General features: G+C 40.9%; 1 protein-coding gene across 3 annotated transcripts in view; it reads right to left on the bottom strand.

Moving 5' to 3' along the window:
• The window catches only part of lrp4 (low density lipoprotein receptor-related protein 4), a 125,461-nt gene that overhangs the window by 19,523 nt on the left and 89,795 nt on the right, over nt 1–16,143 (bottom strand). For all 3 annotated transcript variants that reach the window (XM_061814897.1, XM_061814898.1, XM_061814899.1), the window contains 11 exons: nt 11,616–11,729; nt 11,423–11,539; nt 10,266–10,394; nt 8,435–8,554; nt 8,187–8,312; nt 4,329–4,454; nt 3,626–3,760; nt 2,526–2,651; nt 1,943–2,173; nt 1,539–1,695; nt 890–1,107 (listed from right to left, as the gene is read on the bottom strand). In XM_061814897.1, the coding sequence (XP_061670881.1) occupies nt 890–1,107; nt 1,539–1,695; nt 1,943–2,173; nt 2,526–2,651; nt 3,626–3,760; nt 4,329–4,454; nt 8,187–8,312; nt 8,435–8,554; nt 10,266–10,394; nt 11,423–11,539; nt 11,616–11,729 (1,599 nt within the window). The remainder of the gene's footprint in view (nt 1–889; nt 1,108–1,538; nt 1,696–1,942; nt 2,174–2,525; nt 2,652–3,625; nt 3,761–4,328; nt 4,455–8,186; nt 8,313–8,434; nt 8,555–10,265; nt 10,395–11,422; nt 11,540–11,615; nt 11,730–16,143) is intronic.

Here is a 16,143-nt window from a genome sequence, read left to right as displayed (position 1 = left end):
ACCCGCAGCACCTCTGTCCATTATTATTTATCTTGCACTTGACCGAACAGGCCAACCTCAAGTTTCCACTGGGCAAGCAAACGTTTTCGCAATTTAATTTTTTTTTTTTTATTTTAGCGAACTTCAAGCCATACTGGCATCACCAAACGAAGGAACACCAATGTTAGGCTGTCATGTGTTTTGATGTCAGTAAGGGACACATCCATATACCTAATTGCACTGGTCTATAACGAGAACCACAAACGGGTAAAGGCACCCTGTACAAACTCAACACAATGTGGGACGCTAACATACTTATCTCTTATCTATTCTAAATGAAGACGATTTTACACCTTGCACGACTTTTACAAGGAATAGTTCCTATAAACAGAAATGTCTTGTTCTTTCTTTTGAATGTCCGACTGCCGGAGAAAAATTCCTTGTGTTTTTACACACTTGGCCACTTAAGCGGATTCTGATTCTTTTCATCGAAATTTTGCACTGATTACATGGTCAAATGTTGTATAATTATGTGTGCGTGAGATATACACACACACACACACACACACACACACACACACACCACACACACACACACACATATATATATATATATATATATATATATATATATTATATATATATATATATATATAGAGAGAGAGAGAGAGAGAGAGAGAGAGAGAGAGTGAGAAAGAGCAAGAGAGAGAGAGCATCTGAGTGTCAAAGTTTGAAGTACACATTCTGATCATACAATACAAAGCAGATTTTCATAGAAGAAAAATAAAAGTCCACATAAAAATTAAAAGTTACTTGCAGGACGTGCTCATCAGTTGTTTACTGTTTTTTTAATCATTCCGTCTGTGCCATTTGAGAGCTGTATTTTTACCTTTCAAAAAAAGATGTTTACCTTGGTTGATGACAGCTTTACGATTGCGTCCATCCAGATCGGCTCTTTCGATGACATGGTGCTTGGCGTCCACCCAGTACATGCGGTGGCCAGCATAGTCGATCGTAAGGCCATTTGGCCAGAACAAGTGCGTGTCGGCAATAACACGTCGGTTTGAGCCATCCATATTGGCATACTCGATGCGAGGCGTGTTGCCCCAGTCGGTCCAGTAGATCTTACTGAGGAGAAAAAGAGGACAGCCATATTAGATAGCCGGTTTAAACTTCTGACTAAAGATGAGCGGAATTAGCTATCATTGTCCCACCACACACAAAAAGAAAACTGAGCTTTGGGTTATAATAGTAGATTACTTTTAGATTACTGAAACACTACCTAACTATTGATTGAGTGTTCTAGGTTGACATTTTTTATGGCTTCAATTGCCATGTTCCTTCCTGCCTGCAACCGCGACATAAAGTCACAAAGTCCTAGTGACTGTGTCTTGTATGAAATCTTTGCTCCACAGAAGTTTGCCTGTGGGCAGTGCAGTGCTGCCAAAATCTAATCCCTGCTCTGGAACTGCACTTCAACTGGAAGATATCCGGAGAGGATAGTGAACACATTTAATAACATCTGTTACGAATCAGTGTCTGAGTCTTTGAGTTCCTACCCTTCTATAGGGTGCAGCGCAATGGCCCGTGGTTTTTCCATGTTTTGCCACAGCAGCACCTTGCGATGAGTCCCATCCAGGTTGGCCACCTCAATGCGGGATGTCCCAGAGTCTGTCCAGTACAATTTGTCATGGATCCAATCAATGGCCAGCCCACCTGATTGGGAGAAAAATGATCTGTTACAATATATAATGCAACCTTGGTTTTCATGATTAATCTGGTTCTTAAAGAACCTTGATAGCGAACTTGTATTATAAATTCATTTAGCTTGTCAGATCTGAAACAAAAATGACAAGAACGATTGCAAAACGTGGGTTCTCATAAAGTGACGATGAACATATTTGATAAATTATGATGTTGACTAGTGTGTCTGCGGCAGAATCTTATTGGGGGCTGTGCCCACCTGGGCTCTCCAGGCCAGTGGAGACAACCTCTTCCACATTGGACCCATTGAGGTTGGCCTTCATGATGCGGTCCAATGTCACATCTGACCAGAAAACAAGCTCTTGGCTGTGATGGAAGTCGAGCGCAATGGCGTTTTCAAGGTTGTTGAGCAGCAGCGTGTACTCAGAGCGGTGTGGAAGAACCTGACGGATATCAATTCTATTGGCAAACAAAAGAACTGGCTCTGGACCTGTCAAAATCCAAAACACAAAATTAGGACAGAAAGATGGAAGGAAATGGAACAGTTTTGGAAAGTAAAAATGGAAAGAAACATTGAACACTTTTTTCACTTATGTGGAAGGTTCATTGCATCTGACAGATGGATGGGCCGATGTACCGGCCCTCAACCCTCACAACTAATCTAAAGTCTCAATCTACTCCAGACTTCAGAATACATCCACATCCATGGACTTGGAGCTAGAAAATGGATACAGTTGGGAAAATATAAACAGTATGCAACCAGGTTTTTAACTTGTGGTCAATCCTTGTCAATTCTCTGCGGTATCATGTCAAAGTTGAAACACAGTACACTTGATCTTTACCCAGTGCCTTGCAGCTGCGCTTGTCGGGCCGCAACTCATAGCCCTGAACACACCAACACTGGAAGCCGCCCTCTAAGTTGGTGCAGCCCTGACTGCAATAGCCTTCTTCAGCACACTCGTCCACATCTGGAACACACCACAAAGACGTAAGAAAAAGGGGGACGGAACAGTCAGACGTCATGTTAAAGCTTCTGGAGGGTTCAAAAACCATTCAAGGGTCATGCTAAAGAATGCGGTGGTGGTCAAAGACAGATTTTTATACTATGTGATTTACATTGTCATTTCATACAAGAAAACAAAATTATTATAGTTACAATTCTATAGTTATACAGTGCACAAAGCATAAAGTTATTTGTTGCAATGAGTGAGTGTGGCCCCAAACCCAACAATGTCCCACAGGTGTGTGTCTCTGGACACATGCAAGTGAATTAACCGTCAGAGGTGTCCTATAATTGGGCTGAGGACTGCACCCCATCCAATTGAGAGGCGGGGTCAGGCCCAGGAGCCTACCTGAGAGTGGCCCGGTGGACGGGACACCTTCCACACCGAGGGACCCTTGGACGTCCACCAGCCCCACCGAGGGACACAGTAAACCGGCCATTCAGAGGAGTCCGCAGGGACCCAATGCTTAACACCCCCACGCCCCACACCACAGGAATATGGGATTCCCCCCCCCCCCCACACACACACACGTAGTATTTTGTTTTTATTTCCATTTTACAATGGTCACAATGTCACTGGAATTGGGATTTGTATTAGGTATTATTATATTTTGCAGATATATCTTGGGGGTGTCCATCGGGTATATTTCAAGAGTCCAACTCAAACCTTATGACCAAAACACCTTGTCAAAAGGGTGAGAAAGCGCAATTTTACAGGAAGAAACCAGGAACAAGGAACCAAACTTTTTATTGACCTAACATTTTCCATGTTGGCCAATGGATTAAACTATCAATTTGGGTTACATGTTATTTGTCATGAGTTATTTTTATCTGGCTGTTGAACCAAATCTCACCTCATCTCTAACCTACCACCTAATCTCTTAGGTTTCAGAAATGTGTTATGATACACAACAGACACATGCACACACACATAAATACCATGGCATGATCTGCCGTCATCCATCAGTCGGTATCCAGTGTGACAGGTGCACTGGACCAGTCCTCGGACCATCTGACACTTCTGGGAGCAACCACCGTTATTCTGGTTGCAGTTGCCATCACTGGAGCGTGGACCTAGATCGAAACAAAAAAGGATCACAAATATTGGAGACTGATTTAGCATGTTCAGTCTATAAGGACTTCCCATCATCCATATTCTGCGTTGTCATGAGTATTTGTACCGGTAAGTTTTCCTATCCCAAGTTGTTGAGGATGATACTTCTTTGTACTCATGCTACGATGTTGTAATCTTTCTGATACTCATTTAGGGGAACATGGCTCTTGTGATTTTCTAAAATATTCAAACTCTCAGTTGACCCTTCACAAAATAGTAATTACATAGATAAATCTTTTACACTGTTAATACTGGGAGGCCTTCCCACATTTTCCAAGATTCAACCTACCAAAATTCAGCAAGATGACGAGTGTTATATCGAAATTGTTAAAGATTCATATGACAGAGACAGAAAAAGACTGCAAGGGAGAGACACGGAGAGAGAGAGCGAGAGAGAGACAGAGAGAGAGAGCGAGAGAGAGAGAGAGAGAGAGAGAGACAGAGAGAGAGAGAGAGAGTGAGGAACGTTTATAGAATTAAGATAAAAGTAGTGTAAAACGTTTCTGCCTGTGACAAATGTCAACTCACGACATTCATGGTGGGGAAGTTCATCAGTCCCGTCCTCACAGTCGTTGACCTCATTGCACACCTTCCTCAGACCAATACAGCGTCCATTTCTACATTGGAACTGGTCTGGAGCACAAGGTGACGTCTCTGTGGGGACACCAACCGTGAGCCCATATAGTTTTGTGTTAACATGCGTCACTGAATACAGCAAGACTTCTCAAAATTGTTTTACACGTTTCACGTGGGAAGAGACATTTTGTCACTGTGCTTGTTGCGGTCTATTACGCTTCAATTTGCAGGAAGCAGTGGGGGAAGAAAGAATGTTATCTGGGAAATAAGTTTCAACTTAAACACTGATCATACTCCTGCGTGATCCACTTTTTCCAAATATCCCTTAGCCTCACTGTTAATTATTTGTCAGTACTCTCAAGAACACTTTCAAAACTAAAGGCTTGTGTTGTGTTAGATAAGAGCACAATGTTAACTACACTAAGTACATTGCTGTAGAAAAATTAGTCAAATTGTAACAAACTGGGTAGGGAAGGTTCTCCCTGTATTTTATTCCTCTGTGCAGGTTGGGTCTTTTGAGCAGTACCAGGAAGGCTTTGACAGGGTCGGATGTGATGACAAATGATTGGTTGACAGACCTTTGTAGGAATTTACTTTTTTATTTACAGGGACGCCATTATGTGGAGTGACGCAAGGCACTGGTACATAATACAGTGAAAAGAAAAACTTTGAATCATCCATCAAGTGTGGTGGTGGTTGAGCTCTCAGCAGAGGACCTCACCAGGGGCTTGCAACGAGATCTTCCGCCGTCACGGCGTTAACGTCTGCCACTGGCCAACTCGTTTCTGCTATGGAACAAAGGTCCGAGCCTTACCGGTTATGTGCATCTTCCCGAGAGACACGAGGCTTCCAAACTCCAATTTTTACATGTTCTTGCAGAGCAGCACTTGATAAGCGGGCTAGACAAACTTTATGTTCGCAGAGGAGCGACAAGCTGTAGCATCAGACTAGGTTGTGACATTCGGTGCTAGTAGGTCTGCCGACACCACAGACTCAGTGGTGAAACTGGCAAGGTCTGTCGTGGACAGATTACGTCCCACTAAGGAACTGAGATGCAAGCTTAAGTGGGCATGTGGATCTTGCTCAGAAAGGCCAGAGGAGACGAACACCAGCGTGACAAGGGCCAGCAGGGATGCTCTGATGGGCTAATCCAGTTAGTCACAGGAAAAAAAAAACTTCCTCACACTATTTGCAATGTTAAGTCCTTTTTTCCCCATGAAAACATATTTACAGATACTAAATATCTCACTGCTGTATTTAAAAACCGACTTTGAGCTGTCCAAGATATGTATGTCCAAGTATTTATTTATGTGTCAAACCTTGCCCAGGTAAGGTATTTGCAATGTAAAGGTGGCTACACACATCAAGGTAGTAAAACTAGAAGCAAATACATATACAAACTGAACAATGTCATAAGTTAAATATTACATTACCATAGCATATGGTGAATAAAATGGCATGTGAGCAGATATTCTTTGGAGAACTTGCACGAACATAACAAAAACTGCAACTGATTGAATGCCAAGTCATTAGAAAGATGTTTTTAAATTAATGAAATAATTAATGTTGAAACCTCAAGATAGCTATAGATGACTGTCTAAGGATTCAGACTCATGTCCCTAATTGCATACAAATAGTCTTCCCTTACATGTATTCTTTGAGCACATTACATTACAGCACATTTTTAAAAAGTAGCTATATTTTAACAATAATGAGAGCAGGGGTGTTCAATGCGTCGATCGTGATCAACTGGCAGTCTTGGTCGATCGCGGGACGGTGTGCGTGAAAAAAAAAAAAACGTCAGCCAATGTTAGATATTTTTTGCGCACAACGCAGAATATCTGCGTTGTGGGCAAAAACGTATAACAACGTATAACATACAGATATTCAGTTTGTGACATTTTGCAATGTGATTCAATGAGTGAGGGTTGACTGGTTGTTACATCCAATGACACTATTCACACACGTACTGTAAAGAATGAAAAGAAGCCACTGGTGTCTTTTAGGCAGCACATGGAACTTTCTCTAACAACGACCGCTGCTCGCCACACTTTCTTTTTCCTAGTTTACCTTACACCCGGCCCCCATCCCCTCTCTTAAAGACGTACACTCATAATTACAAATTTACGGAGCCCATCAATGTGTTTTATAATGACAATGTCCACCACCGCTGCTTTAGTTAGCAACACAGTCTGGGCAACGTAGAGCAAAGACGAGCTAGACATGCTGCTTATGTTTACTTTCGATATTAATGGAGAAAGTTAAAGAAGAAATGCTTTTGTTTTAAGATGCAATGACTGTAGGAGTATGTGAATAATCGAAGAAAATGTAGTTAAACTGTATGAGATTTTCACTTTTCCGAGTGGGAAAGGTTTGGTCTGAAGCCAAAGTAGAAAGTGCAGGATGAGATGGTGTGTAATTTTTAAAATTCCACCTTGGTACAGCCTGATCCAGAATGAAAGCACTGACAATACAGTGCACAAAAAGCTAATTCTGTATTTTAAATATATATATATCACAAAACATTTTATCATCATTCTCCCCCCCCGTTATCGGTAGCTTGCGAGAGGCTGGCTGCTCGAAAAGTAGATCTTGGGGTTAAAAAGTCTGGGCACCCCTGAATTAGAGCATCCATCCATTTTCTTTACCACTTATCTTCACTTGGGTCGCGGTGTACAGGGTACAGCCCAAACTGGTTGCCAACTGGACAAACAACCATTTTCACTCACATTCACACCTACAGAAAATGTTGAATCTTAAATTAACCCATCATGCATGTTTTTACAATTTGGGAAGAAACCGGAGTACCAAGAGAAAACTCACGCAGGACTGGTGAGGCTATGCAAACTCCACACAGGGAAGCCGGCTTTAAACCTGTGCGGTAAATGTGCTACCCAGTCAGTCACAATTCCCCCAGAAATGAATTAAAGTCACAAAACTAGAGACAACCACAAGATCCAAGTACAAATCTAGAGTAAAATATTATATTACAGTAAAATGCTGGCAACGTTGCTCCCAGTATTCTACTGTAAAGAAAGAAAATACAGTAATAAAAAAATGTTTTAAGTATACACAAAGACTCAGAGACATAAGGAATTTGTCTATTTAACTAAATGCAGATGGATTGATAGCTATGCAGGTAGTACATCAGTGACATTGCATTGAATGACTACATGGCTGTTGCCTGACTTGCGTGAGTTTTCCTGTAGTACTCCCACCGTCTCTCACAAGCCAAAAACAAGCACCAGTATATGGTCGTGCAGAGTAAAGTCAGACATTGCCAAAGTATAATCATCACAATTTTGTATTTTTTTTCTCGTATAGATTTCCCTTGAACGAAAACAATATTGGCCTTGAAAGCTGTTAATTGCCCTGCGAGCTTACAAGAAAGGTCACAACTTGTGTGTTTGCTACAAAACAGGTAGTGTTCTGTGGGCTAAAATGGAAGACATTTTACGATATGCCTGACATACACACAATCATAAAAGAAAGTATTTTTCGTTTTTTTTAAAGGACCAAAACATCGATTTGGTGTCCTAGTTCTGAATGTGAGTACATTTAAAAAAAACATACATCTTCCTTAGATGAGCATGATCATTTCTAGTCCAAGGTACACAATAGTTTATTTTATTTGTTCATGTCTCAGTCAAGTGTTTCCTTCAACTAATGTTGAGATTGTAAACGTTGCAAAAGTGACACTCAGGCTTACTTGAAAATAAGATTTGATTTTGTTGAGAGCTCTACTGTTGCCATGACTACAACATAAATTTGTACTATATTTAGCTTTTGAAAGGATAAGCAAAGACTGACCAGCTTTCTCACAACCCTCTTCGTCACTGCGGTCTGAACAGTCATCTTCACCATCACATCTCCAAGACAACCGGACGCAGCGTCCAGTTCCACACCGAAATTGATCAGCTGTGCACATGGATGTGGCTACAGAATAATTCAAATAATAGATAAGCATCACTAGAAACCACAGAAATACTGCAGATGGACAACCCAGTCCACAGGAAAAGCATGCATGTTTAATAAAAGTGAGAAAAGTAGTTACTCACTGCAATTCATCTCGTCGGACTGATCGTCACAGTCGAACTCGCCGTCACATCTCCAGCCTGCATTGATGCACATCCCGCTGCTGCACATGAACTCAACAGACCTGCATGGTTGGTGGGACGCTGCACGCAAATATCCACACATATTGCTGTTCAAATCTTGCCAAAACACAATTACAATTACGAGTCACACATAGTTTTGTTTAAACACTATATGGATTGGTATTAAAAATACTTTCATGCCTACCCAAACCACTTTGAATACCCACAACCACTGCCCCCTCCTCCCCATACCCACTCTTTGCACGATACTATCTACAGCTAGCTGTCTTACTTTTACAGATCATATAGCACTACTTGTTATTAAAGATTGAAGAGATGCTCTCCAACTGGCAGAAGTCGAGGGTGGAGGGGGAAGGACAGATTAAAGCTGAGTCAAACACTAGCATGCTAAATCAGGTGTGTGCATTTCTCGGACATATTTTCTCCTGACAGGAGTCGTCCATACCTTTTGAAGAGTAGGACAGAGATAAAGTGACAAGGAAAGGAAAGAAGACAAAAGAAGAATAAAGACATGATCGGTGCTGCAGGCTTATCAAATCCCAGAAAGCAGACAGAAATGATCAAAAGAGCAGGTGGTTTTCCCAGATAGTGAGAATTAGAAGCAAGAAGAGTGTGTGAAATGCAGTTACTTTCATACACATAGGCGTGTGTGCGATTCATCCCGCTTGAACCCCTCTTCTGCATCCCCTCTCACAAAGACAACAATGGACTTTCATGTACTTTGCAATGCAGCCAAAAGCAAGTGTTAGTAAGGCATGTGAATCTGGATTTTTTTCTCGTGTGTGTGTGTGTGCGTGTGTGTTCACATGAGAAGTGGCAAGACGGGGAGGGACAGTTTTACCCTAACAAAGCACCCTTCATGTTTCTGGAGACGCAATATCATGGAATGCTGTGCGAGAATGTCTTATGCCTCAGTGGAATGCCTCGTGTGTGTGTGTGTGAGACCGTGCATCCGTCTGTGCGTGCGACAAACTCTTCACAGCGCACACTTTTTTCTCACAGCTGAATGAAATGGTTAAGTGAATTAAAAACTGACTCACATTGTATGTGTTTGAGTGAGTAAAAAAAGTAGAGCAGACAGCCGGCATTTAAAAACCTGGACATACGAGGAATGAGGAACAGAGGGAGCCGCTCAAGGTGCTATGACCTTGGTGACGCTCAAACGATGACAGGAAACCTTGGAGTCACGCTTATCATCGTGTTGATAAAAACATCAAAGGTAAAACCGTGAATGTGTGTGTGTGTGTGTGTGTGTATAAGAGAGAGAGAGAGACAGAGAGAGAGAGAGAGAGAGGGAGAGTGAGAGAGAGCATGTGTATGAGAAAAAGATATTGTGTAACAAATACAAAAATGGCATGTGATTGAAGGGAATGTCACAAGCAGGACGGTGAAACGTAGTAATCTTTGAATCACGATCACAACTTCCCAGTTTCACAGGCGACGCTTTCCAGGTCTGTCGAGCAGTGGGTAGCTGTTGATGCTGAATGGTTTTGTATGTTGTCATACTTTGTATTATGTCTCTCTTAAACTCTTAAATAGGTTGAGTATAGGCAGTGTGGTAATTTTTTACTTGAGTATAACAAAGTGTACTAGGGACCTGTAAGAGGGATCAGTCCAGTAGCTGTAAATAAATGAGGGGAAAAAAAGGCTTACTTCAGAAGTGTCTTTGGTTCCCATGTCTATCCAGAAATAGCTGATGCATGTACTTGATTAATAAAGAACCCTTCCCAATGTTTAAAATGTGCTTGTGTGTAAATAATTGTGATCTTACAGCAGTCTGACTCATCCGACCAGTCTCCACAGTCGTCATCTCCATCGCAGTGATAGATGTCCAGGATGCAGCGGCCATATGCGCACTGGAATTCCTCGACGCTGCAGGTGGCTGCCATCACATCTGAGGCTGCACACAGACACAAACACACACACACACACACACACACACACACACACCACACACACACACACACACACACACACACACACACACACACACACGGTAAACAGATGATAAGTGTGGCGCAGTAGTTAAGTGAAGGACTTTGAAGTTCTGTTAGAGATGAAATAAAGGAAAAGATGATTGACGACCATGTGGGCAAGTGTTTAAGCATTTGTATAAAAGTTATTTGGAAACTTCTATTTAAAAATAATAAAAACAGACTACTAATAAAGACAAGCAATCCCACTAATTGCTATTGTGCACAATGTTCTCATTTTCTTTCATGCATTACAACATAATAGCCTTAACCTGAAATTCAATGAGCGATTATTTTATCTTAACAGTTAAATATGGCAATTAGCAAGCATCAATCAAAAAACTCTGATGCAATCCCAGTTGTTACTCATTGTCCTGTGTGATGCCATACACTCATTCTCTGCTGATCCTCTTCAAAGTCATTGGTTGCTGGAGCCTATCCCACCTGACTTCGGGCAAACTCCATCCTGAACTGGTCACCGGTCAGTCACAGAAAACATATAGACATGGACAACCATTTGCAATCACTTTCACACAGGCACTGAGTGAGAACTGCACCAAGTCAGGCGAATGAAGCACTGCACCATCAGTGACTTGGTGCAAAGCATTGTGCTGCATGGTAGCACTCACATTGATTTTTATTGGCTCTCGGTATCCACATTCAAAGTCTGAGGGAAGTGCCATTTATCGTGATGTTTCAGTTACTTTTAGAATGATGAGGCGTATTGACTACATCTTTCTGTCTCCAATCTCGAGCTCGTGTCTTACTTCCATTTTCCGCCAAGATCATCTCACCTTAATAAACAGGTTTATAGTTTACATGGCTGCCAAATTTGACAAACTATACAGTAACTGAAAACTAAAAAAAAATAATTATCCTTAACCTACACTCTTGTTGACAGGTTGCACGAAAGAAACATGTCACTCTTTTGATCACCTTGAGCACACCAACTTACGGCAGTTTTCCTCATCAGATCCGTCCTTGCAGTCTGTGTCTCCATCACAATACCAGTGCTCAGCAATGCAGCTGCCATCCGTACAGCGGAACTCCTTGTCTGAACATTTACGCATGTCTGCTTGGACACAAACAAGAAGTATTAGACCACTTGAATAAATATGGCCACATGCTTGTTGCTGCTTTGTACCCACCACACTGTTCATCGCTGTTGTCCCCGCAGTCGTTGTCTCCATCACAGTGCCAGAGGGTGCGGATACAGTAGCCGTTTTGGCACTGAAACTCATCTTCCTCACATTCTCTAGGAGCTGGAGAAAGATATAGCCACATGAGATATCGTGCCGACAAATAATGGCACTACAACAGCTATGTCAACTAAAGTAGATATCATACATGATCTGTACTGTGTCGCTGAAAATTTTCTTATTACTGGTAAAGGTGAAAGGGGCTTTATAGCCTCCTGTCAACAAGTAGGTGGCACGGTGGACAAGTGGTTCACACACCTTTGCTCTTATCTAGTGTGTGTTGTAGCAGCTTACCTTGCCTTAAATTACCACCCAAGAAAAAGAAAAAAAATCAAATGAGAATAACAGTGTTAAACATATTCAAGCAGATTACAGGGCGAATTCTAGAGTCAATCGCATTAAGTTTATAGCCCTGCTAATATTTGATGAAATGGATTGCTTAAAGAATTCATTAAGAGAAAAAAAAATCAATATCATGAATAAAATCCCATTTGATTTATATGCAAACCAGTTGAAATTTAGAGCTGCCCCTGCTAAGTCTCACAGCTTGATTTATGCCTTAATTGGGAACCCTGGCTACACTATAAAAGGAAGTGCTATTTCCCAAGACAGTTAACCTTGAGACTGGAAATAAAAGACATTAGTCATCTATGGCCTCTGCCTACATGAGGTATTTAGAGAATTAATTGACTCCAGAAAACTTTTAGCACCATGACATTGCCATTGTTTCTGTTTTAAACCCTTTTCACTATGCCAACTCTTCGAACTTGCTTTATAATTAATCACACCCCAATTGATTAAAGAACTGAACGGATAATCAAAAACAGTGTACAGTTACTGCCCTGAATCGATGGCAAATCCCGACTTCACTAGCCCGGGGCAAAGTAAACACATTAGGCAGGGGAAACCAATGATGGATTGCCCAAGGCAGGTGGCAATCTATAATTTATCATTGTTGTGTGTGTTTGTGTGCTAGACAGTTGAGACAAACAGATAAAGCGAGACAGAAACACAGAGATGTTGAGAGAGCACAGACTTTAATTTGATGTTTCAGCTCTTTCAAAGGCATGTTGCTGCTTCTAAGTTTGAGCCAACCGGGAACAGGAATGTCATGATACAGGGCAGTCCTAGAATGAGTGCGCATTGATCTTTGATATGCCGGATAGTTCTGTATGCCCAGTGGAGGTGGCACAATTCTCTGAATCCACGCTTCAGTTGAACTGATTCAGAGGCTATGAGCTCCTTGCACAGTGCACAAATCAGTGACAAGAACAGATATAATGTGGAAAACAGAGCAGTGTCTCTGTTATAGGACTTAACTTGCAGAATGACTGATAATGATCTGAAAACACGTGCATTTCATGCTTCATAAACAGAGATGGGAGTAAGTCAAGTGCAAGTCACAAGCAAGTCTCAAGTCATAACCTTCAATTCTCAAGCAAGTCCGAAGTCACTGGGGGAAAGAAAAAAAAGTAAAAAAAAAGTCAAATAACTCGTCACTAAATGTCAAGCAGGTCGAGTCAAGTCGATACTTGGATTAAGCAAGTCACAAGTCAAGTCAAACACTTGTCCAGTGGCAACATATATTGGAGGGGTACTAAATTAAAAAAAATTAATAAATCTTGACACTAATAAAGCATTCACAGCTTGTAAAATGTAAATGAACAATAACTGTCATTCTTGATTGAATTGATTGAAATGAAATTGTTTTAAAATTGTATTTCAAACTCAATGTAACTCAATTTTATTCCCACCCAAACTATGCTGTGTATTTTGTGATGAGAGCCTTGTAACTTCTATGGTTCCTAACACCATGAAGCAAAAACCAAGATTGTTTTCTGTTGGTTAAATATCATCAGTTGTTTGGCGCATGGAGCATGAAAGAGATGATACATGACATAACAACTTTCTCAATTCTTCAAAAAAAGAAAAGCAATGTGGACAAAATCTGCATTCCTCCCATGTCAAATTAAATCACTCATTTGGATTTGTTAACTTATTTAGAAGCACTGACTGGACAATTAACAATTGTCATAAGACTAAAGGTTATCTTTCATATGCTATGGTCAGAGGCCCTGTAGCTCAGTGGTTTGAGCACTGGTTTGGTAAACCACAGCTTGTGGGTTCATATCCCACTGGGGCCTCCACTCCCTGACAAGTGTTGCGTCAGGATGGGCATCCGGTGTAAAAATTGTGCCAAACATATATGTCCATTCATCTGAGATGACATGCTGTGGCGACCCCGAAAGGGACAAGCTGAAAGAAACTTTTTTTCATATGCTGTGGTCTCAATTTCAAAAACATAGTGAAGACAGAGCTGACACCACGGATAACATTTTAATTTTGAAACTTCAATAAACATGTTCAGTAGTATGGAAAGTATATTCACACGTAGCTATTCACAATTTCTACTGTACTTACTCATAGTGGAATGCACTTTTGTCATAATTTTTTTGTAATGCATAGTGATCCCATACAGCAGACTAAGTCCATTGCAAGTTCTTGCAACTCTTTAGTCATCCCCGCAAATGTCTCTGAATCTTGATTCGATCATTGTTGTTATTATTTTAAATCTCCGCAATGCTACTCACACCGCTTTGCTTTTTCTTCATTCTGTGGATGGCATTATATTTTGCAAAATTATTCATGTTGTTTATTCGGTATTTTGTATCATTATTCATCTATTTATGCCAGTGATGCATTGATGGTTTTCTATTAGATGGGAGTAAGTACATACAGCAATTAATGTATCTACTTTTTGTGACATTTTTGTTTGTTGTGCCATGAGATTTCTAAATTGTAAAATACCACCATGTGCCTTGGTTCCAAAAAGGTTGGAATTCGCTGCTCTGGTCAGTATGTGTTCAAGTCAACAGCAGCATGTTTACACAAAACAATGAGTGGTAGCACTAGCTTGCTAGGCTACATAACGTTTTGTTGCTGTCTTACGAATCTTACAGAAAATCCTCTCTTGTCCATAGCATTGGTGACCACCTTCACAGACCCCCCCCCCCATTTTATTCTAATAATACAGTGAGCGCAATCCACTCGTGTTGTCATCCCCACGATAACGAGTGTATCCAGTCGCATTTGAGTTGACAAGATAAAGCCCAATGTTTGTAAAAAAAACAGATACAAGAGTTTATTGGAGTAGTTTGACATAGTGCAATTGTGAAAGACCATATTTGTCTTGTAGTCTGATCTGCGCATTACGTGTTGTCTTGCACCTGCCATCTTGTCCCTCCCATTGTGCCGTATTTTAAAACAACTTTATTGACCACTGTGTATGTCTGTGTGTGTGTGTGTGGGTGTGTGTGTGTGTGTGTGTGTAAGCGTGTGTGTGCGTCTGTGTGCACAGCCAAAACACCTGCAATCTACTGCAAGGTTTCTGAAGTTATAAGTGGCCTGAAATATCCATGTTTGGGCAAAGAGTGCCAGACAAATACTACCATATATGAAGGCTGTTGTTTTTTATTCATCTAATTGTAAACATGAATCATGCGCCTTTGCCTTCATGGTAAATATGACCTTCTCAACATGATGAGTATACAGGCACGACCATCAGCTGGGCTGTCTTATTTTCCTTTACCTTTTCCCTAGAAGACCAATAGAAGATGTTGTGTGTGTCATGTGACTTTCTTCTGTCATTTGCTTGTTGAATTAGACCAGTGCTTAAATTGGATTGGGGCAAACAGCGACCAATACAGAAATCAAAGTCGTAGTCTTGCACATGAAATAATTGATAAATAAGCAATAATTAATAACATGAAGTACCAAGTGACATTTACATTATTGTCACAGAGTAAACTCACCGTTACTTCTCAACAGTGGAAGTGGTGGTAGTGGTTTTTTTTTTTGATGGTCTCATAATCTCCTGTAACTTACTCAAAGCATGTCCCGAGTACACATGCAGAACCTTAGGCCAATGTGCTTGCTTGCATATTAGTCACCCGTAGAGTAATATTCAGCAATTACATCTGTGTCTGGATATCAGATGTGTGGAATAGAACTAGTTTCTAGCGTTCAAGGGGTACAAAAAAAAGCCTATAACGTCTGCAACAGCGGCACACAAGAAAAACATGCGGGATCGCTACGATTTAAGTAAATGGCCTATTTTCAGTTCAAAATGGGAAATTTCACCGAAAGACAACTAATTTGGATGTATGTTATTCAGACTGTGTTCAGCAGTCACTCTTGGTGTCTTGTTTTATCACAAAAGGCATATTTGGCAACCAATTCAGCAGAGCCACTGCTGCCATTCACAGCTACAGAGCACCTGGTGAATGTGCGAAGTGTGTTCAGGGACACTGTGTAAATGGCAGTGAATGTCTTTTCTATATCTGAAAAAATAAAAACTGGTGATTATAAAAAATGTTGTGTGTTTTTGACTGCACAAAAGCCCTGTTTTTGTTTTAATTCCTCATTTATTTATTTTTTTTAATGGTGCTTTGAGATTGTAGGGAGAAAGGTGCAGCTG

Source organism: Syngnathoides biaculeatus, chromosome 3 (assembly GCF_019802595.1).
Source record: "Syngnathoides biaculeatus isolate LvHL_M chromosome 3, ASM1980259v1, whole genome shotgun sequence".
NCBI classification, from domain to species: Eukaryota; Metazoa; Chordata; class Actinopteri; order Syngnathiformes; family Syngnathidae; genus Syngnathoides; species Syngnathoides biaculeatus.
Note: the sequence above shows the minus strand (reverse complement) of the source record. Positions and strands in the feature narration are given on the sequence as shown.